General features: G+C 34.7%; 1 protein-coding gene across 7 annotated transcripts in view; it reads left to right on the forward strand.

Moving 5' to 3' along the window:
- Nucleotides 1–22,788, forward strand: part of AKAP9 (A-kinase anchoring protein 9) — a 115,301-nt gene that overhangs the window by 57,005 nt on the left and 35,508 nt on the right. For all 7 annotated transcript variants that reach the window (XM_027684816.1, XM_027684819.1, XM_027684817.1 and 4 more), the window contains 10 exons: nt 297–495; nt 1,041–1,137; nt 1,896–1,988; nt 3,580–3,948; nt 4,642–4,866; nt 6,474–6,614; nt 7,148–7,248; nt 7,975–8,180; nt 15,490–15,701; nt 20,972–21,134. In XM_027684816.1, the coding sequence (XP_027540617.1) occupies nt 297–495; nt 1,041–1,137; nt 1,896–1,988; nt 3,580–3,948; nt 4,642–4,866; nt 6,474–6,614; nt 7,148–7,248; nt 7,975–8,180; nt 15,490–15,701; nt 20,972–21,134 (1,806 nt within the window). The remainder of the gene's footprint in view (nt 1–296; nt 496–1,040; nt 1,138–1,895; nt 1,989–3,579; nt 3,949–4,641; nt 4,867–6,473; nt 6,615–7,147; nt 7,249–7,974; nt 8,181–15,489; nt 15,702–20,971; nt 21,135–22,788) is intronic.

The raw sequence follows: 22,788 nt of genomic DNA on the forward strand, positions 1-22,788 counted from the left end.
ATAGTCTGATTTTCTTCATTCTCTAAAATATTTCAAAATTGTATTCTGTGAAACAGTTTTGGTTTAATCTTTTTCAATGTTCCATAATTAAAGTTCTGTTACCCATATCAAATATAATTTTGCAAAATGGAAGATAAGGTTATCATTCTTTGTTATGGAAGAGTAATTGATAGGATGTCAGAAACTGGTTTCTAATTACATTAATTATACAGTCCATCACTGCTAAATACTTGTGAGGAAGTTAATTCAATGTCATTTCTTTCCTCCTCACCCCCCATCAAATAACCTACATGTAGATCCTACAATTCAAGAGTACTGTTCGAAGGAGATAGGGAACCTTAAAAAACAACTTGAAGAACAGCATGCTCAAGAACTGGAACACCTCCGGTCCTATTTCCAACAACAGCTGAAAGAAAGTGAAGAGAGGTACACTACAGAGATTGCCCATATGCAGGATAAGCTTGAGAGTGCTGAGGTGTCCTCTGACCACACAAGGTATTGATCAGGTTTTGAATGCATATATCTTTGCACTGTATACCAAAAATGTTTCAAATAATCATTCCTGTAAAGCTGTGTGTTTCATTTCAAAATTTGAGAAATTCTTTATAAACACATCACTCTTCTGTGGTTTTGTTCCTTCAGAGTTGTTAAGAGTCTTACAAAGAAATGACATAAGCATTGCAAATTAAGTAGTGCAGCATTTATAGTTAATAGAGGAAGATTTGATAACTGGAATAATGTATAAATGTAATTTCATATATATGAGCTTATAGCAGTAATTTCAAAACTTCAACTCAACAGACTACATTTAACCCTTGAAACTCCAGGCACTATACTTTACTTCTAAAGACGTTTTGTGTAGACATAGTTGCCTGAAATTAGTGATTTTCTAGAATGATTTGTAGCACTAAACTTTGTGGTGAAGCTTTTATCTACTCTGACACATTCTGGTTTTCATGGCCCAAGTCATGGGCCATGAAATACTGATTTTTTTTTTTTTTAATTATTATTTCCCCTCTCTGCTTTTTCTACCTTTTTAGTGTAGCTACAGATTCAGAAAGAAAGTTAAAAGAAGTCTTCAGGAAAATAAAGTGCACGGAAAATCTTCATCAGAAAAGAACAGATAAAGCACTGGAGGTATCGTATAACTCAGTTGACAGCTAATGTACATATGGTTGATAAAATTTAGCTGCTTTGGGTTCTAGGATGAAATGGAAATATGGGCTGGGAATTATGAGCAATAAAACTTGCTTTACTAGTCCTGGGTTTAATTTTATTTATTTATTTATTGTAATTTATTTTATCTCTGAAACAAGACATTTAGGTTGGGCTGCTTCTTACCAAAGTGGAAGAGAGTTAGTGTTCAAATTCTGGAATTTCTTCAGGAATCTTTAAAATATTGTGACTTTTCTTCAGACACTAGTTATGAAAGAAGAGCAATTTAAGTGAAGTCCTGGTACTTTTGAAGTATAGGCTGTACAGTTCAGGAGGAATTTTGAAAAAGTAATCCCAAAGAATTTAAGAGACCAAATGCAAATGGGAAATAGCCCATGCATTCCTCCCCTAGTAGTCCTGGAAACCTGGCTCAAAAATTCTGCATTTTGCAAAATAGTGATGCTGTTTTGTACTGTGATCTGTGCTTGCTGGCCTGGTTTCACTGCACGTGACAATTCAAATAGTGCTGGAAGAAGAGTTGGTGCAAACTCAACTTTTAAAATTCATTTTGAAGCAAAAACAAGGCAAAGTCTTTTACCCAGTTCTTCTATGTTGTAGTACAAAATTATGTGATTTGTGTGAAAGCCTAATTGAGGAAAAAATGTCTTGTCAGATTGAAACTTGAAATTGTGAAATAAAATCACAAATTCATGATCTGAGATTTCACGTTTTTCTTACAGCTTGGTAGGGAGATTGAAATGCGAAATGATCTGGATGTTGTTCAGTTACTAGAAAAACAGTACCAAGAAAGATTAGAAGAAGAAGTAGCAAAGGTATTATTTTTAAGTTATTACTTTAAAATATGTTTTAAAAATACTGTCATTTTTCATTTGCCATTTCTGACAATTCAGACAGTTGCAATAGTGTATGCTGATTTTTGTATTATTTATTTATTTACAAGGAATTGTTTCATTTGGATTCTGAATGGGAAAGTAAAAAAAAACCTTCTGAAACATTTTGGGGTTTTTTAGCTGTCTGTCCTATTCATAACTCATAATTTCTGTTCATGTGGGATGTGGTGGGAGTGTTTTGCTTTAAAACTTCAAAGAAAATACACAACATGCAAGCATGTTCCATGCTAGAATTTATTTAGAAAATACAGAGGCTTAAAGAGTGAATTTCCTGCTAATAAAGGCTTAACAGCTCGTCAGTTCAAAAGATTTTGGACTTGACAGTTCCGTGCTATTTTCTGGTTATATGTTGTTGTGCATTTCAATATATTGTGTAAAATGCATTGTTTTTCTTTGGATCCAGTGACTTTCTCTAAAACACAAAAAGTAAAATTAAGATTTTATAGGTAGAGTATATTAATTTCTTTGTGGATTTACTTACTTTTTGACTTGCAGAAAAGTTTCCACTTTTCAGAATGAAAAATTATTTCTGCTTTTATTATTCATAGTCTAAATAAAAATTCAAATTAGCATAAATTAAAGACTGGGGGGAGGAAAGGAAAACTTATTAAGAAGGTTTGTAATCAGAGCTAAGAAGAATGTTATAACCAGCACAGGGTGATGACATTAATTTAAGGTATCCACATTTCTGGAGTAAAAGTTCCACTTCTCTTGTCTGCTGCCAAGGAAACACTTCTTTATGAGGAAACAAAGTACATGATTGGCTGTTGTGTTTTGTTAGGAGCTGTTTAAGTTCAAAAGACAAACTCACAAACAAGGAAGAGTTAGGTGCTTTCAAGTGTAACACTTCTGTATTTATTATACCATTTTTTTCCACACTTTTTGTAGCTTATGCTATAAACAACTGTATTCTAAATCTAGAAAAGAATTGCTCACATGGTTGGAAAAGGAGTTTATTTGTATTAGAAGGAGATACTTAGCAATACAGAAGTTACCAGCCTGTTGTAACTGCAGCTGCAGCCAGTTAATGCCAGCAGTTTCTTTCTGGTCAAGTAAAATTCCTGTGCTGAGTATCAAGCACATGGCACTGCTTTCTTTATACAGCCAAAAATTCCATGTCAGTCAAACTTTTACAAAGGATCCTTGGTTAGAGAAAGCTTAGCACAGCTGCTCTTGTGTCGGTATGCGAGGACTTTTTAAAATTGCCTAATAGGATCTTCTTTAGAAAAACTTGATAATTCTGTGCTAAATAATCTATTGTAACTGAAAATAGCATCATAGTTTATTAAACTACCTTAAATACATTGTGTCTGTATTTTAAGATGTGACTGTTTATGAGATTGACAAGATGTCTCTGTTCTTTTATCTTTCTGTTTTCCTCTGAAAAAAAATACAATTATAGTTCAGAACTTTTAGTATTTATATTTGTATTATTATCTCATTAATGAGATTTCTTCAGCAACAGGAGATGCTGTGAAACATAAACTAATACAGACTTCCCTGATTTATTCAGGTAATTGTGTCAATGAGTGTAGCATTTGCCAAACAGACCGAATTGTCAGGAATTGCTAGGCAGAAGGAAGAAGCACCAACACAGATTGTACATCAAGAGGGAATACATTTTGAAATTAAAAAGCAGCATGGTGAAGAAGAGGTTGACAGCCCTCTTAGAAGAGCAACAGAAAAAGGCAGTAAGCATGAAAAAGAATTGAAATCACTTTGTAAGGAACTCAGTGAAGAGTCTGGAGAGATCAACTCACTTGGAGAACAGCTTCACTCTAATAGCAGCCCTGATTGCATACTGGGGCAGACCACACATAAATCAGTGACTTCTGAAGAACTTTTTTCCCATGTCAAAGGTCTTACAGCAGAAGAAACAACGGTAAGTGTAAAAAAAAGTAAAAATATTGACAGTGTGTAACACTATGTCTGGATAATCTTTCCAATGGGTATACAGTCCATTTCAACGAGAAAATGGCAAACAAATAGATTAGGATGAAAATTCCATTTAAATATTTCTCTTTCCCTTTCAAAGGGTTGACAGCTTTAGCTCTAAATTATCTACCCTTCTTTTCTGTGTGCTATGCCTAATGAAAGGAATATGACACGGGTTAGATGAAAATGGGTAATTCCATTCATGGATAAAACTGCATTGCAGACAATAAGTGGTTTAAAGACTTTTTGTAAGCTAGGTTATATTCTAGTGTTTTGTACATGAAACATATTAAAAATAATCCCTAACCAGTTTGAGTCCCTTGTGACAAAGGATATCAGCTGAACACAAAAATTATAAAAGTAATATATAGAGCATATATTTAGCATTTCACAAACATGGAGTGGAGGTTAGCTGGAATAAATAAAGTAAAAAGCAGTCATAAAAAGCTTAAGTTATGGGAAAAAACTTGTCTTTTAAATGGAGAATAATTCTAAGCCTGAGCCTTCCAAGAAGCAGGCAACACAGTAACGCTTCTACGATAATTACTTTTATTTGTGAAAATATTTTCTAAAATTTATTTGAATATTTACTAGAAATGGTTGTTGAACATAAAATGCTAAAATAGCTCCAATATTTCAGCGCTACGTTGAGATGACAGCATCAGACACAGAAACATCCCGTCAGCTGTTGTTATACGAGGAACGTTTGGAAGACATGCGACAGGAGCTGGTGCGGCAATATCAGGAACATCAACAGGCAACAGAATTATTGAGACAGGGGCACATGCAGCAAATGGAACGTCAGAAAGAAAATCAAGATCAACTCTTAGCAGAGCTTGAGAATCTTAAAGTGCAATTAGCTGAGGTAATGTGCAGTTTGACTCAGTGAGTTAACATGTGTTAACAAAGGGACATCACCAGGCAGATTTATATTTATTTGTACTTTTCAATCTGTAGGGAGAGAGATATTGAGAGAAATGCATATATTTACTATGTGCATGCATACACACCTGTGTGCACATGCATATCTGTTTGCTTGTGTGTGTATACAAACACAGATATATATGTATTTATAGAAGACCAGTTTCTTTAATCAGAGCTCTGTCAGACATGGATCAATTTGGACTTCTGTAAACCTGGAGAAAAACTGCAGTGCTGCATAGTGGCCAGAAGAGAGAGTGAGTGAGGGTGGTACCTTGTCAATCATGCCACCTTCCAGATACATGGCCCTGTGCAGGATGCAGGCCTAGCAGCCATTTTCATCAGTGAAGCCACCATCCATGGCTAGAAATACTGTAAAATTTTTTGTTTTTCCCCATTCCCACTTGTACAGTACCGGTGGCTTCCTGCAACAATGTGTTTTGGCTTTTTTTTTTTCCGTGAGTTCTGGGAGATAAGTCATTACCACCTCTAGAATGAAACAAAATCTGTGGGGACTGGGAGGAGACATCAATATTTCTTTGCCTTTTTAAGCTTAACTTGCCATCACTCAGTGTCTATTCAAAGCCTGCAGTAAGTATGGTCATGAAACTCATTAGTTTATCTTAATTATGAAGTCTTAAAAAATAATGTCATTTATATACATATCTTTCAAACATGTATATAAATACTTCCCTTGACAGACAAAGTTAACAGAATTCAGAAGAATTCATCTTGCTCTGATTTAATTTCAACAATGTAACATTACCATAATGCACATAAAGATAGTAATCTGTGAATTCTAAAATTCTTTGCTCTCACTGTGGAGTGGAGTTTCAGACCTTCTCCAAACCTGGTTTTGCTCTGCTCAAGTTTGGACTCAAGGAGCTGGGGAATCTAGAAAGGCAGTTGCTTTTATCTTTGGAATCCTTTTCAGCAATGACAGGTGTCTGTTTCTCCTAGCTCCTTTGTAGGTGTCATAAAATCATTTATCCTGATAATCTTTCCTTTCAATATATTTCCTCCTTTTACCATTTTTCCAGTTTGTAACTGCAACTTTGTCAGGGTTGCAAATTCCTGAAACCAATAAAAATCATTAAGTAGAACTTAGCTGCTGTCTTTTTTCCAGCTTTTAATGCCAAGGATGTACATTCCTAAGAACTGCATAGGAATGTATGCATTGTGTTTAAGCCATGAACACTTCTAGCTCTTCTAAAAGAGAGTATGTGTAGGCTTTTTATAAAAATAAGTTATTATCATCTTTTTTCTTCTGCAGAACATATCATAGCATGTAATATCCAGAAATTCCCACCAGTTTGCATTATGACCTTTGTGTTTCCTGAAAAGCATAAAAATGGTACAAAAATCTTGAAGAAGGTTTAAGTATTTATTACCTGTATTCCATTCTAGAAAGCTTTCAGTGTTTTTGTAATGATTTAAAGAGATGAACTGAAATTTCATTGTGCAAAATATGTAAAAAATTAAAAGTGACAGGACTCACTGTACTCAGAAGCTTAAAAAATTGTGTGTGCTTGTGTAACTCCTCTTTCTTAGCGTGTCTCAATGGAGAATGACAGCCTGGTTGCAGAGAGAGAGAGAATGCTTTTAGAAGAACTGGAATCATTAAAACAACATTCTGTACCCGGAAAAGAGAGGCAGTTTTGTGAGCTACAAAACAGCAGCACACAGACAGAGGTAAATATGGACTTTGACTTTCTTGGCAGCTGTGGCATGTAAAACCAGTAAGATTCCTTTTCACTGCTACTCTTTTTATGTAATATATTTTTCTAAGTGGTATTGGGTATTGCTGGAACAGAGCAGGTTTAAGATCCAAGAGGTGATACTGCTTACTTCAGGTAAGCAGAAGCTAGCTTAAAGGTGGGGATTATTACTACAGCTATTTGTTCAGGTAAACTCACATTTTCATATTGCTATAGCAACACCAACAGAAAATAAATACAACAACTATTTTATCAGTGTAACAAAGTTCTTTCTAATTGACCCTGCCTTGGATTTCCTGGTTTCTTTTTGTTAATGTTTTAGTTCATTTTTCCACGTTGGAAGAGTACTTTTTGATTCTTGAATAAGCAGAAGCTTATTAAAAAAAACCCACAATTAATTTAGTTTTAAATTTCATATTCTACTGCATATAAGAAGAATATGTTGATTCTGACATGACAGGATTTCTGTCCTTTTTGTCTTCTCTCCCTCTGCCAAAACTTACTCAGAATGAAAATGAAAACCAAAACGTGAGAGAGCAGATCTTTGAGCATGAAGACGGGGGAAGAAAGCCTGATGAAACACCTTCAGCTCTTCTTTCTAAAGAAAGGTGCTTAGAACTGATAGGAAAACATAATATTTGTTCAATTTTGATAATCATGTTCTTGCTGTTAAGTTAAAATTTATAAGCTTTACTCTGACCGATGATAATGGGCATCTTTTGTTCTAGATAATCATATTTCTAAGTTTGCATACTTTAGGTTAAACAGTGTCTTATTTTTTATAAAGTGTAGTGATGTAATGGCATAGAGGACAAGACAAATCTTAGCCTCTTTTACTATGTATTTCGTATTACACTCATGTAAAATCATAAACATTTTTTATCCACATGTATTTGTATACACATTTTATGTACATATGTGAAATAAGTTTATATGAATATGATTGTTGTATTTCATAATTCTATTCAACTATTCTGTAACTTTTTTGATCTGTGTAGAGGAACAATCTTCCTATTTGTGACTTTGAGAAAAGATTAAGTTTATAATGAATACGGGGCAAATTTAGACCTCTGCTTATGAAGAATAACTAGATAAAACACTGAGATAAATGTAGAAATACTGATAAATATTTTTTGCATATTTTGTATAAAGAACTGACTTTTAACACAAATGTGTATTTAATATTTACATGATGAGAGGTTTAGTCTTAAAAAAGAAATCTTAATTTTACAGTTTCATCTGCAAGTCTTTTCTGGTTGCAAGGGTGTATAAGGGAAAAAACTCACTTTGAAAGCAGAGAAAAATCAAAGGACTGATTAGTTTCTGTCCTGCAGGCACGTTTTTCAAAAGGCTAATGAAAAACTCATGAAGATTCTTTTAGAAGTTGTGAAGACAACTGTGGCAATGGAGGAGACAATTGGTCAACATGTTCTTGGGCTACTGGATCGGTCTGGGAAAGTCCAACCATCTAAACCAGCCGGATGGGACGCAGAGACAGAGGAGTCAATAAAACCCTGTATCCGTGTGGGATATGAAAAAGGTACTGGTTGTAGGGTTTTATATTTCATAAGAAATATCATTTGCATACTTCTATTATAAATTTAAATAACCTTAGTTTTGAAAGTTTTAATCAAACTTTTTTTAAAAAAACAAACCCCTATTTATCATTTGAATGCATTTGATATCCCTACTTAAGAGACACTTCGGGAGTTGCCTCTTGCCACTTGGGTCATGCCCCAAGCCAATTACGACTCATGTCTAGAGTCCTGTTGCAAAGCCTGCAAAAGAATTGGAAAGTGATTGAGAAATACAAAAATAAATATGTTCCTGTTGAAGGAGACAAAGAGAAAGACAATGAAACATAGTTCCATGACATCTTCCACCAACTTCCACCAACCTTCCTCTGGATATATGGGGAATGGGAACTAGTGTCAAAGGCTGTGTCTCTACTGGTGCACTTGATGTATGTGGGTATGTTGCTGGTCACTGAGGCCAACTGGCATGGGACAAGCCTATATATATGTGCTTGTGTACTTCCTTAGCCTCCTACAGAGGTGGTTGCATGCAAATAGCCTTTCAGAAACTGTTCCAAAAGCTCGCTAACTGCCAAGACACCCATCAGCTGTTTTCAGGAGTGCTAGTTGACACAAGCCTTAAAGGAGCATTTTGGTGTTGTAGTTAGTTGTTATCAGTGTTTAAGAACTCTCCTAGGGTCTGTTTATTTTCTTGTGATTGCACTAGAATAGTGTCTGTCCATTTTTCTTTTGTGCTGGAGTAGGTACTTGATCATATTGCCATTTAGGTACCATTCAGGTTGTTCACATTCATCCTGGATCATGTGGGCAGGTAATGTGCAACAGATTGGTTCAGTCTGAAACATATTATACATCTGGATTTGGCTGGAATTTTAACTACCATGAATGAGAAAAAGAACTGGAAGTCAAATATTACATTTCATTATTATGAAAGTGTCTACTACAGGGTAATAAGGCAACTGGTAAGTGAAGGTGAACTTTACCTCTTTCATTCAAAATGCATATTATTGATTCCCTGTGGCTTTAAATATAGGTTGCATTAAGCCTTGGGACAAGTTAAGAAAGGTTATATGAATTTGCAGCACAATGACATCTCTTTCAGCTGATTACTCAAAAGGTTATCTGCAGTGAAATGTGAAAAGTTGTAGTCTAAAAATTCTTGAATTTTTCAAGTTAGCAGCACTTTTGTGCTTGTACTGCTGTTTCACTAAAAGAAAAAAAAAAAAAAAACAAACCAAACCCTGTAACTTTTGTTTTCTGCACATTTCACTGTATTTAGTTGTGAGGAAAATTATCTATTGCAAATTCAGGCTTTTGAGGCTTTGCCTTTTCCCCCAAATAGTAGATGGGGTAACTAAGCTTCTGGCCTTATTTTTTGATACTTATCCTTGAGAACATTTGCTACTAACCATACTTGAAGGAGTCACTGTTTTCAAAATGAAGTATTCTCGCACTTTACTTTGTGGTAGGAAATGAGTTTGCTTATGTTAAAGTAGTTAGAACTATGTTCAACCACTAGCAACTATTTTCCACGCAGTCTCCTAGCCAAATGGTAAAAGGAATAACGACCAGGCTCAAAGTCTAACATCACCTCCTTTTGTTTTTTGAGGTAGTCTTAAATTTTATGTAAACCCTATTTTAAATAAGTTTTCTATATTAAAAGCAGCAATTTAGAAATATTGTATTCCCTTTGTATAGACTGAGGTGATGTGATTTGCACAAAATACATTGCCCAAAGAGATGAAAACTCATTCTGTTTAAGAAGGCAGTGATCACAGGCTGTCACAGTTACATGTATCATGTATTACCTAGTGCATTCACAGTTACATCATGCCTTTTTAAAGAACATGTACTGTTGCTTTTCTCCCTCATTCTCATTTGCTGAGCATATTGCTCCCTTTTCTCAGGTAATGTATGTATAACTGTATGTACAAAGTGCTAATATGGGATTGTTGCCCTTCACTACTCTCATAAGTGCCTGCTGTACACTTTTGGAGATATTAGCAATGCACAATACATGCATTTGCTTTTTGCCTGCTCCTGCACAGCAATGTGTGTACTTGTATGTGTCACTAATTATTGTCATTAACAATTCTTAATATGGATTACTTGCATTACATGTATGTAGAAAAACACAGTTAGAAAGTACTTTTATTTGGTATATTGGCTTATTCCTGCCTTTCATAATGCTACTGTCTAAACACACAGTGGACCTTGTAATCAAAATGAATTGTTAATTTCTTGTTAAGTCTTCTAATGAAAGATTGCTCTCTCTAAGTAGAAGAGAACTCTATTCCATTCTGCTAGTGATGAAGGTTGACTGTTTTAATTCTTGTGTTTGCTATTAGTGTATTTTGAAGAGGTATGTAAAATTTCAGTATTCTGTAACAAAGCAATATGTCTGTTACTGTAATGCACCTCCTTGATATAGAGCAGCATTCAAGCTGTCCACATACCAGTTGTTTATTCCAGGATCCTTTTTGCATATTTCCTTACATTCAGAAATGTAAAAATCCAAGCTTACAGTAGCTATAATGGGTGAATGTATAGTTTGTAATATATCTTTGGGATTGTATTCACAGTTCTTCTTTTATTCTCTCAAAATTATATGACAGCATCCTTGCTGCCTCTGGGGTCAGCCAGCCATAATAGTAGTTTTACTATTTCATCAGCTAAAGTATCTGATCCTTTTTCAGAGGGAATTAGATGACAAATTCTATTATGTTTTCAGCAGTGTGACTGATGTTACTCATTTCCTATAGTGACACTAAATGACCTGAGGGTACATAACCTTTTAACATTTTTCCCCAATTATTTCGTGGAAGTAAGAAATAGGTACACACTACTTTTTTTTAACCTGTGCATGTTATTGTATTTTCTAATACCTAGCCAAACAGATCTTCCTCTTTAATTAGTTAGGAAATCTGTAGGAAGAAATTCATACCAATAAAAATTTTAAATAGTAAAATAATGTGTTAATTAGAGTGAACTCTCTCTGATCTTCTGAACATAATCCATGTTTATTGACAAGAAGAACTCAGCTTACTGTTTTTGCTGAATTTCAGCATTTTTTAAAGCTAAATCATTAAGGTCACATACTTATAACCACACCTGATTTATAGAGCATGTAGAGGTTTATCTGGGACCTTGCCTAGGTTATCGGCAAGCACAGGATTTTATTTCTAGCAGAGTGAGTAAGGTTCAAATTTCAGTAATAAAACATATCATTTGAAGTAAACAGCATTTGTGCAAAGTGATCTGGTGAGTTAATTACTTCTGCAGATTTGAGTCAGGAATCACTGTGCCAGAGCCAGCACTTCTCCCCCCTCTGTTGCACCTTGGGTAGAGGGACTGAAGTAATGTAGAAGCCTGTGCATTTATGGCATTTCTTGAGCATTAAACCATCTTACTTACTTTCTGAGTTCCTTGTTTCTGAGCAGCATACCAGGAACAAGGTAGTAAATGGCTTATACACTGAACTGCCGCAAAACTGACTTTTTGTTTTCAGCTTGTAATTCCTAAACTTAATTCCTCAGAGGAATCCCAGAAGTAAACTGCGATATTGGCTCTACATGATGCAGTATGTGTATTGCTTCGTAATGTCAGTTGACAGCTCATAAACAACTTCTGTATTTGAAAGTTTTGAGTAAGCACTGTATAATAAAGCACTTTTCTTAAGATTTAGTCAGCCATGACATCTGACGTGCTGAACTGCAAGCTCCATGGCAAAGGAAACAATATGAATCTTTGTTTCTTTGTTTTTGGTGTCTTTTGGGGTTTTTTTCTGTTACAAGGAGAGAGTTTACACAAAGAGATGACAGTTTTAGTTGGAGGACAGAGAATTTGATTTCAGTTCTGTCAGGGTGGGAGATTGAACAGCATTGTAAGGATGAACAAAATGGGGATTAGATATTCAGCTGCCAGGGGTGGTTAATGAGACTGGACAACATTTCTATTGCTTGCTTCCACCACTGAAAATCTTCTGGAAACATGCTATACTAAGATGCTGTGTACTAAGACCATTTTGAGGGGTAAAAGATACAGAGACTTTCACTTTGCTGTTAGGAAGACATTTAATGTGAATTCATGTTCTTAAGTGCCACTTTGTGGAAATTGTAATATAGGCATCGACATTTATCATTTGCCAATGATTTTTCTTTCTGAGTTGCCAATCCCACAGTATAAACAGAATTATTACAAGTTTTTTGTGCATTTGATACTTTTTTGTTTTCCTTTGTTGTCTTTGAGACTAGTAAACTTTCCATGTGCCAAATTATACTTTTGGTGACAGCTTTGCTTTCCTCATTTTTTATAGTTAGGTTTCAGGTAAATTATGATGTTGTGTTCTGAGAGATTTCGTATAAAAAAATTATATTTTAACATTGATTTATCTGTATTTATCCAGAAGAAAAGGAAGTGAATTACAAAAGAACTGTCATAAGCAAAACAGGACTTTAAAGTCTTGTTATAAGTTCTTGGAGGCCAATTGCTACTGTTCTGGTCACTAGCAAGAAGAAATAATAATATTGCTTATGTAAGATAATTAATAAGATATTATCAATGTAAGAGGCATGTTCCAGACCTGGCTTTTAAAAGATTGCATTCTGAGCAGGCATCAATGTTTTTAAGTTTTTCTCTAAAGGTTTCCAGGCAGCCAGAAGTTCAGATGATTTTGCAACCAACTGCATATTTCCGCAGTCTTTTTGTATAATGTTTATTTTTGTATTTGACAAGTCATCATTGCACAATTCAGATGTACCTCTCAAGCAAATAATTTACTGAAACAGAAGGGTTACAGGGTGTGAATTATGGGTTAAACCTGAGAAGGGAAACAGGAACATTACGTAGATAATTAGTACTCCGTCAAGAAAGAATTAGATTGTGCAGTAACTAATATGTTATTGTTTTATCTTGTTTGTAGCTGTGCCACTGTACTGTGGGCTTTTATTTTGTGAGATCTCTGAAGCTAAGCAGGGTCTTACCTGGTCAGTTCTTAAGATGGGTGGCCTCCAAAGAGCATCAGTTGTTGCAGTAAGTTTCTTGGTGGCTCAGTAGGGAGTATGTTTTCCTTCAACTCAGTCTTTAACCAATACTTTGGCACAGCATTTGAAAAGACTCATGCTGCTGGATGTCCATCTTAAATGAAGGTCCTTTCTACTCTGAGGATATTAAAGCTTCTGCATCACTATTGATACTATGAGACACCCAAAGCCAACCCAAATTTGGGTGGTGAGAAATCAAAATACTATAGAATAACAAATGTGAAATTGTTACTTTTTCAGCCTTCCTTATACCGCAGGGGGGTGGAATATTAAGGTGTTATGGGAAAGCTTTTATGCTCTACAAACCCATTGCAAATATATAGTGTGCTGGCAGAAAATTACTGTCATTCCACTATGGAAGTTTATGATGGAAGTTCAAAAGTGCAGTACTCAAAAGTGCTTTGAAATCCTGTGTAGATGAAAGGTGCCATGTGAACGTATATTCTATTCATCTGGTTATTTGTTCCATTCATGCATATAGTGTGCTTCTGTTTTTTCCCTTTGGAGTGTGAAAACAGTTTGCAACATTATATCCTACCCATCTAAAAGGAGATATGAAACAGTAATGATATAACTAGAAGAAAAAAAATACAAAAAATATCTGCATTTAAAAAATCTCAGCAATTATAAGAGAAAAGTAAAGAAAGTGCAACCTTCCTCATTTAAAATTGCTATAGATTATTTTGTTGTGTATGGGTTACATATAAGGCTGGAGATATTATTGTCAGAATATTTGCATGTATGAAAGTATGGTAAGTAGACCAGGTGGTTAATCATGTTGCAGCTTGTTAAAAAAAAAACCTAAAAACAAACCTCAAAACTAGAATCTGACTTTCTTGCCAGGTTCAAACAACATCAACAAGAGTACTTGTATTCCCAATATTATTTGCTTGCCTGTTTAAGAGGCAAGAGCAACAAGAACCATCTACATTTTTAAATGCAATTTGTAAGACTGACCTATTATAGTTTCGTTTCAATTTCTGTAGCTAGACAAACTGTTCTAGTTCAGCAGTCATAATTTGTGGAGTAACCAGGAACTTTAATTCAAAGATAATCCAGTATTGCAATTTCATTGCTAAACAGGCATTGACTGTTCTTAATTCATTTAGTCATACAGCTGTTTCCAAAAAAAAGGGGTTTTTTTGAGAAAATCATAAGCAAAAACACCTAATTGTTTTTGAAAAAGCACCACACCAAAATATTTATTTTCTTTTAAATATATTTCAGAAATATAGTTCATTTAAATAAACTATAATTTTAAAAAACTTTCCACAACAGCATTTATTTCCAACATTACAAATCTATCAGCCTAATGACATAACACTTCTTCATTTTTAAAATGCATTATCAACAATAGTTTCTACTGTCACAGTGTACCTACTGTATTGTTCTTTCATACTGAAAGTGCGATTTTAAAACCTCTCAGGCCTTTGCTTTCACTTGCCTTGCTTAAATACAGCCCTGAATTCCAAATACGGCAAATTTACTGTTTTCTAGATGAATTTCTATCAGTTTAATACCACAGGCAAACTTTGTGTCTCTGGCTTTTCAGAAAGAATGGATAATGTCCTAAACTGAATCAGACCTCAGGAAGATTGAGAAGGAGGGAGGTGCCAGGTGGCTCATCAGGAGGGACAGTTAGTCCTGTACTTGTACTTGTTCAGCTACCCATTTTAATAAACTTTCGGTTCACTAATAACAATGCTGAATTTTGTTGTTCTGTGCTCTAGTCTGTCCTGAGAAGCTGACTGAATTACATGCGTGCCTTTCTCTTTACTCACTTGAATCTGTGCATTTGATTGACTGACTTGAACAGTTTTGTGTTACTGCACAATGACATAACTGTGTGTTGGGGAAACAGGGACTGACAATCTGTTTCGGTTGTTGTTTGTTTTGGTTTTTTTACCTAATTGTAATTTAAAGACAATCTTGCAAGTATTATTGCAAGTTATTCAGAGTAGTAAGGGTTACTGATAATAACAAAGGTTTGAAGATGAGCATCAGAGCCCCAATGCATACTGAAAGTATGTCTAAAATATTCTCTGTTAGTATCTCCTTTTCTCTTTCCCTTCTGCTTATTTTTAGTTAACACATTATTTATCTTGTTTGTGTAAGTTTTAGTATGCAATATTTCCGTTTCTGTTTTTGTGACCAAGACAAATATTTAAATTGTTTTCTGACTTGTCTTTCTAATTGTAAGTCAGATGTACAATTTTTCATGTTTTAAATTGCTAAGAGTCTGTGTGCAAAGCTAACTATTTTTTTTTCCCAGAGTCCTGTTCCTCCTATCATGGTAGTAGTATGGGAGATGATGATATTAACATGTGGTCAGAGGCAACAGATGAGGGACTGCTGAGCCAGCATCTTGCAGAAAGTGGGGTGGAAATAGACCCTGAAAATGAAGAGCTCATTCTGAATATTAGTTCTCGACTACAAGCGGCTGTTGAAAAGCTTCTGGAAGCTATCAGTGAAACTTCAAATCAGGTAGGGTGATTTAATAGAGAAGCATTTTGAATTTTGTGTCTCAGCTAGTTTTCTTTCTTTTATTTTCTTGTGAATGTGTTTTTATTAGCCTAAAACAGGTAGGCTGATTTTGAAAGCTGAAACAATACTTCAGGTGTCTACGCCTGAAAAGACTGCTCCAGTATGACTTTGCCGATTAATTTAGTTTCCTGTTAGAAATCTGCTTCGGTCTGCAGAAGCAGCTTGAATTTGGGCATGTTTATCAATCTAGGACAGTCTTTCATTGCTTATATGGGTCATCTGCATTCTACTGCAATCCAGAGATGAGACAGGAGGTGTCAGAGCACATTGAGCTGCCCCTAGTGAAGAGGGAGGATTAAGAGGAACTATGCCCAGTTCTCTTGAAAAACATTTTAGTCAATTGACTGGCCAAAAAGGTGGAGCTCCTCTACTGTTTCTTCCAACTATGATTTAAACATGGCCAGTTAACTACATATCCACCTTGCTATCAGAAAATGAGTCTGCACTCCAATACTTATATGAGGTACGTGATTCATGAATAGTATCCAAAAAAGAGGCAGTTTGCTATTGGGGTACTTTGTATGATGGGATGTTAGTTGGTCTCTGGAGTACTTCCTTGTCAATTGAAATGGGAGCTATATGCCTAACTCAGTTCAAATCACACTACTTTTATCATGTGCTTTACTTTCAGATTGTGTACATCTCAATTTGAAGGTGTCAAAGTATTAATCTCTCTTGAGGAACCCAGTCTTTAGAGTCAGCTCTTTAATCTATTTGAGACTTGAATTCAAAGGCTACAGTGTGTTTTATGTTACAGGCCAATCTATTAGTTAACCTGGTAATACTATTACTTAAAAAGTCATTGCTTTCTTATCTCTTGGTGTAAAATGTGTAAATCATAACTATTGGAAAGAAGGAGAAAAAGATTATGAAAGTACTATGACATTTCAACTGTCTAATGCTTTAAAAGTATATTTTGCTTTTGAAAAATACTTAAAATATGAAGTTGATACTCTGCTTTTTTGTAAAAAACTGAAAAGATAAAAGACTAATTTGTGACTTATTGAAGTTAAAAGTAATTTAAATATAAATTCATCAAACCCAGCTCTGACTTATCTAAATCAAGTAGTCTGGTGGATCTTATGAGTCAGTTTCTACATTGCATTTATTTGCAAACTCATTCTGTAAAAACTCTCTTCCCTTTGAGCATGAGTTCAGTTCAAAAGAGATGTCTGGCTCTATGAGGTCTTTTTTCAGCTTAAGGCCTAGCGTTCCATAATAACAAAAAAGGCTACACAAATACTTCAATGCATGAAGGTCTTAAAAAATATAGTTAAACATTTGTAGGAAAACTGCATTCAAGAGTAGCTGTTACAGACGAAAAACGATTTCGGTTTTACAGTCACGAAGAATTCATTCTGTGATTATAAAAGTATTGTCAATTATTTATTCCACTTGGTGCTTATTTTTTCTGAACATTCACTGCTGATTTTTAAAGGCAGTAGTTGTATACATAGCCCTAAATTATTTTACTTTTGTGACTGATATTTTTGCAGTAAGTATTTGCTTTTCATGATACCAATGAAAACACTCAGTGTATTCTAAGCAACTTATTTTTATTTATTGTCAGTTGATCAAGAAAGTTATTTTTCCTGCATAGCTTTGTAGCTAAGACCTTGCCAATACCAGCAACACAGTTATGTTTTGGCTCAAACACGCACACATACACATTCTTTTCATTACTGTGGATTATAGAAAGATGGATTTATCCCTGATGGTCATATATGTTTGGCTCTTTTTTTAAGTTAATAAAATATTCATCTATTTACACAGTTTCCCACAGTATAAATACTGACATCTTTTCTGCCTGTGGAGGTATTCTGCAAGCGTTCAAGCTTGTCTACTTTGCAATGTCTGGTGTGTGCTTACTGGATTATATACAGGTCTTGTATATACCAAGGGTTTACAGGTGACTTGAAAATTATTTTTAAATATTCAGAAAGTGAATACTTTATTTTTTTCCTACTCTGCAATGGTTTATAATCTAAAACTAGTTACAGGCAGAAAAGATTTTAACCTTTCCCCTTAATCAGTTGTATTGTGCATACAGACATGTATTCATCTCTTCAAATAAACTTAAAAGACTAAGACAAACCTGGCAAAATCTTCAAGGTAACTATTTGAGACCTGTCTGAACACACACTTTCAGACCTGAAGTGCAGTTTGAATCTTCAGGCAAGGCATATAGTGGGTGTATTAATTCAAATTCCACCTGCTGGTGTTATGGGTAGGTAAATTGGGCCACTCCCCTGAACTCTCTCGGTTGGGAGATACAGGAAGCCTTTAAACTAGCAGAGTTTGAGAAAGTTCTTCCTGTTGAATTAACTCCAGGAACAAGAGTGAATGCAAATAACGACATAGCTCTATTTTTCTTTCATTTGCTGTAGCAGAGTTGGAAAATCATTTTTAGTTTCTGTTTTGCTACTTGCTTGTCTGCTGCAGCATTCCTGTACAGGTAAAACAAACATTGTGCTTCCTTGCCTTGGAAATTACTTGCCAGCTGCTGTTGGAAGATTTCTGTTGCTTTTTCATGTGAAAATTCTCGAAGAAGGATGTTTTAGGAGTTACCATATGAAGTTTTCCTGTACCTCTCTATTTGGGGTTAATCCACCCCTGAATTACGCTGCTTGAAACGTGATCTGAGGCTTCCTGTGGGTTCTGAGTAGGTTTGTCACCGGCTGTGCTGATGAGTCTTCAGACTGCTAAATGTGCATGTTCTGTTATAAATTCCTGTGAGAAGTTTCTAAAGCCAGCCTAGCTAGTGTGAAATACCTGCGTGACAGTTGAGAAGACAACAAGAGCAATATTTTTTGAAATGGATTCTTACCGCACCTACTGGGCATCTAATCTGTTTAGTGGTTTGTGGACTGAAGGCCAAGAAGAAGATACATATGAGGTTGAATCTCGTGTGCCTTTACCATATCCTTTTCCTTTTACTGAACACTTGGATGAGAATAATTCTGTAGTTGTAAATACTTCAATTTTTCACTTCAGTCACAAAAAAAATGGACACATTTTGAAAGTTGTCTCTAAAATCTCGTTGCCTACACCTCCCTATTCAGTAAGTATAAAAGTTTTTAAAAGAAATTATATTTTTACACAAGCTTAAATAGAAGAGAAAGCAGTGAAAAATTATATAAACTTGTCTCTATCATTAAAGTTCCTATGTATTCCTGTCATGTTCTTTCCCTAGTCAGTTTGTAATGGGCACTGAAAAAGATTTAATTCTACAATTCTCTGATGATTTCTAATGAAAGAAATCTAGCAGACACAGAAATATGTTAAATTCAAGAGATTTGAGATCTCGTTTTTAATCATTTCAATGTTACTTACTTATTAGATTACATTTTTCTCACTAAGAATAATTTATGTTGCAGGAGGGACTGCAGTCAGTTAAAGTTGTTCCTTTATAGCTTTGGTGCACTGACTAGTAACAGTAACCAGCACAAGCTGGCTAATTGCTTCCAGGGATCCAATGGAGAAATTGTTGATCTAAAGAAATCATGTTTGTGTTTGTACTTCCTTTTGGTTTTACCCTGCGATATTTTTAATAATACCTTGAGTAGTCATTACTGAAAAGAGCTGGAGAATAATTTTTATTCTGACTGTAATTCAATTATTTCACGCATTTCAGTAAGCCCCTTTTATGATTGTCTATGTACAGTAAACCTATCATACGTTTCTCTTTTATCCAAGATGGGTCTTTCATTAAGTACTTCAATGTAAGGATAAAGTAAGAATACTCTGTGACTTTTAAAAATATGTCAAACCAGTGCAGATAGTCAGCTCTACTGTTTAGACCTTTCTTTAACTCCTGTCAGAATAAATAATTAACATGAACACGTTAGTGGTGTCCATCTAAAAAGGAATGTTGTAGAAAAGTAATCAAGTATTTAAATTCAGTGTATTATAAAAGAGAATGTACTGATTATTCAAACGTTCTTTTCAAAATGTAAGTGGATAATTTTGTGTGCAGAGTTCTATTAAATGTTTCTTAACAGATTTTTCTGAGGTTTTAAAGCAAGCTCATCATAGTCATGAACTTAGCTGTAGTTAGTGAGAAAGCTTTTATTTTTTAAGAAATTGTGACACAGAATATTTTATAGAAACTATAGATGCTACTATCTTCCAAATATCTGCTAACATCCAGAATATTAAAATGTAAAAAAAGCCCAAAACAACGAAGAAACAGGAAATGTGTTATTTTCTGGCATTGTTCTCATTCAAAACAAATTGCCTGATTTTGAATACAAGCCACACAAAGAACTAATGTATAGTTCAGCTTTGACAACTTTGTTTGTGTCCCTCAAAAAGGTGGATGTAGACTGTAAATGGGAACAGTTGAGAAGTAGAGATTTTGGTAATTGACTTCAGTTTGCTGTTATCTTAAAACATTTAGTGTAATCAAAACTTCTAACATTAATGTTCCTTCTTCACACATTATTTTGCTTTTTTAATTCTAATTTTAATCAGTTTTGAAATTATCACTTTGGGTATGTCTGAACTGGATAGTAAGTATGCAATTTTATGTGACCTGGTTTATCAGTACTTTCAGATAGTGGCGTAGTGAGATTGTGCTACATCTGTGTTAGTTAATGTTAAATATTAAGCCACCAGGCAAGTGGAAGAGAATAATAAAAGAATCCTTAATAATTCTGCTAGGTGGACAGACGCAATTGGAAGAAGCATTATTTTATTGCCTTGTTGGTTGAAAAGTGTGATATGTTCAAAATTCACATTGTCCTGGTGTTCTAATTTATTCTCATGTTAAGGAGAAAAAGAGAGGAAGCACCGTTTGTGTCAATTTATAGTAAAGCTTCTACCAGTTTTATGCAATGTTTTTTAGCCATTCTAACTATATGGTGGGTGATAACTGACTCATATTTAGTGCAAAACTCATATGTACATAAAGGTGAATCTAGTGTAAACTCATAAATTGGGAATTACCGGAACAAAGGCAAGGATTTAGCCAGATGGCTCATGGATTTCACTATACTGACAAAGCTTATTTGGTTAGACTTTTGTACTGTCAGTCTTCATATTGTACTTTGCAAATGGATGTTCAATAAAGATATTATTGAATGTCCATTGAAGTTTGTGAGACTTATCATCACACTGTAAAACAAATGTTAATTAAATAGGAATGATAGAACAGTTACTTATCAGAAAATCTGGTTTATCTAATTTCTGTAATATTTTTCCTGTGGTAGCTTGAACATGCTAAAATTACTCAGACAGAACTCATGCGAGAGTCCTTCAAAAAGCAACAAGAGGCCACAGAATTTATCAAGTATCAGGAAGAGCTACAAGAACGTCTTAATGAGGAAACCAAAGCCAGAGAGCAGTTGGCATTGGAACTTAGTAAAGCTGAAGGTAAGTAGCGTTTTTGATGAGTTGTTGGACTTTTCACCCGCCTACCTATTAATTGGGTAAAGAAATTACAAATTTGATCAATTTCTTTGCAAATTTTAGAATGTTATCAGACTTCTGAATAGTTCTGGACATCATGACCTCTGGAGCTCCCTGCCAACATCAACCACTCTGTGATTCTGTTTCTCAACTTTGACTCACTTATTATTGTCTGACTTATTAAAAATAATAGAGTGCATATGTGTTAGGATCCTCAAGATTAATTTATTTCGTTATAACATGTCTATGCAGACAAGCTTAAATATTAACAACTTAGAATCCTAGAGGCATAGATAGTTGAAGCTGGAAGACCCCTCTGGAGATCCCGCTTAAAGAAGGATCAGGTATATCAGGTTGACCAGGACTATGTCTGTTCAGATTTTGAATGTCCATAACCTCTCTGGGTGCTTTTTCTAGTGTTTGACCACTGGCAAAGAGGGGAAAGGAAAAAAAAATTTTTTTTTGTATGTTGAAATGCAGTTTCCCATATTTCAATTTGTGCCTGCTGCCTGTTGACATTGAAACAGAATCTTTACTCTAAATGTGATCATTGGGTGGTGATATGTTTCAGTTTGCACTGTTTAAAGTGATCTTTTAAAAAGTGTATTTGCAACTGCATTAAGGAAGTAATTAAAATTCGTAAGGTCTTACAACAGGGGAAATTTAGTAATTTTTTCTGACATTTGAAAAATATATTCAAATCTGTCAGATATTTAATTTATTCTATAGAAGTAGCTTTATTGTTTTGATAGCTCTATATTTTGTATCCACCCAGCATTTTTACCATTATGTATAATTAGCATCTGGAAAAGATGCGAAAAAACCCTACCTTATAGGTAAGATCTTTGTAGTACTAAGCAGAAAGATATTTTACTTAGTTTTGAAGCTCAGCAAACTTCTCTGTTTCAAAGTGGGAGCATAAAGTTTGACAGCCAAATGTTACTCCTGGAGAATGCTATCCTGCGAGGCTACCTCTTCTTTTTTACACAGACAGATAATCCAACGTGAGTTCACATGCTAATAATAGCCGGGACACACATAAGCTGAAAAGGAGTGCAGGTTTCTAAGCCACGTGTCTAAAATGTGATATGAAGGACAGTCAGCAGCCTGTCAATTCACACAGCACAAACATTGTGTGTCATCTAGTACTGGCTGTAACATTTCAACAGCCTTAGCAAAAACAGAGAGGATGAAAATTTCAGAGGGAGTAGATTCAAATCTGAAAGAGGCATTACTACTTTTTCTTTATGTCTGTTGCTACTCTCTTTGAAGGATAATATTTTTGTCCTGATATAAATTTTATTTTGCAAATTTGCAATTTATTGAAAATCTTCAATAATAAAATAAAAAAGCCTAATACATTAGGACAGAATGGCTGTGTTATTTTGGTTCATGAACAGTTCTAGAACATAAGAGACAGAATTAGATGTTATTTTAGCCCTTGATAAATATATTGCACAGTTGAGCTTGTAAGTTAGGTGCATTTGAAATTAATGCACTTCTAAATGACACCTTTTTTTTGTTGGTGTTGGTATAACAAAACAAAGATGTCATAGAACTCTCTTTATTTAACTTCCGCTCATTGAACTGAGCTGTGAGCATACTCTGAAAAAGACAA

The sequence above is a fragment of the Neopelma chrysocephalum genome, unplaced genomic scaffold (assembly GCF_003984885.1).
Source record: "Neopelma chrysocephalum unplaced genomic scaffold, ASM398488v2 Primary Assembly neopelma1_67, whole genome shotgun sequence".
Classification (NCBI taxonomy): domain Eukaryota; kingdom Metazoa; phylum Chordata; class Aves; order Passeriformes; family Pipridae; genus Neopelma; species Neopelma chrysocephalum.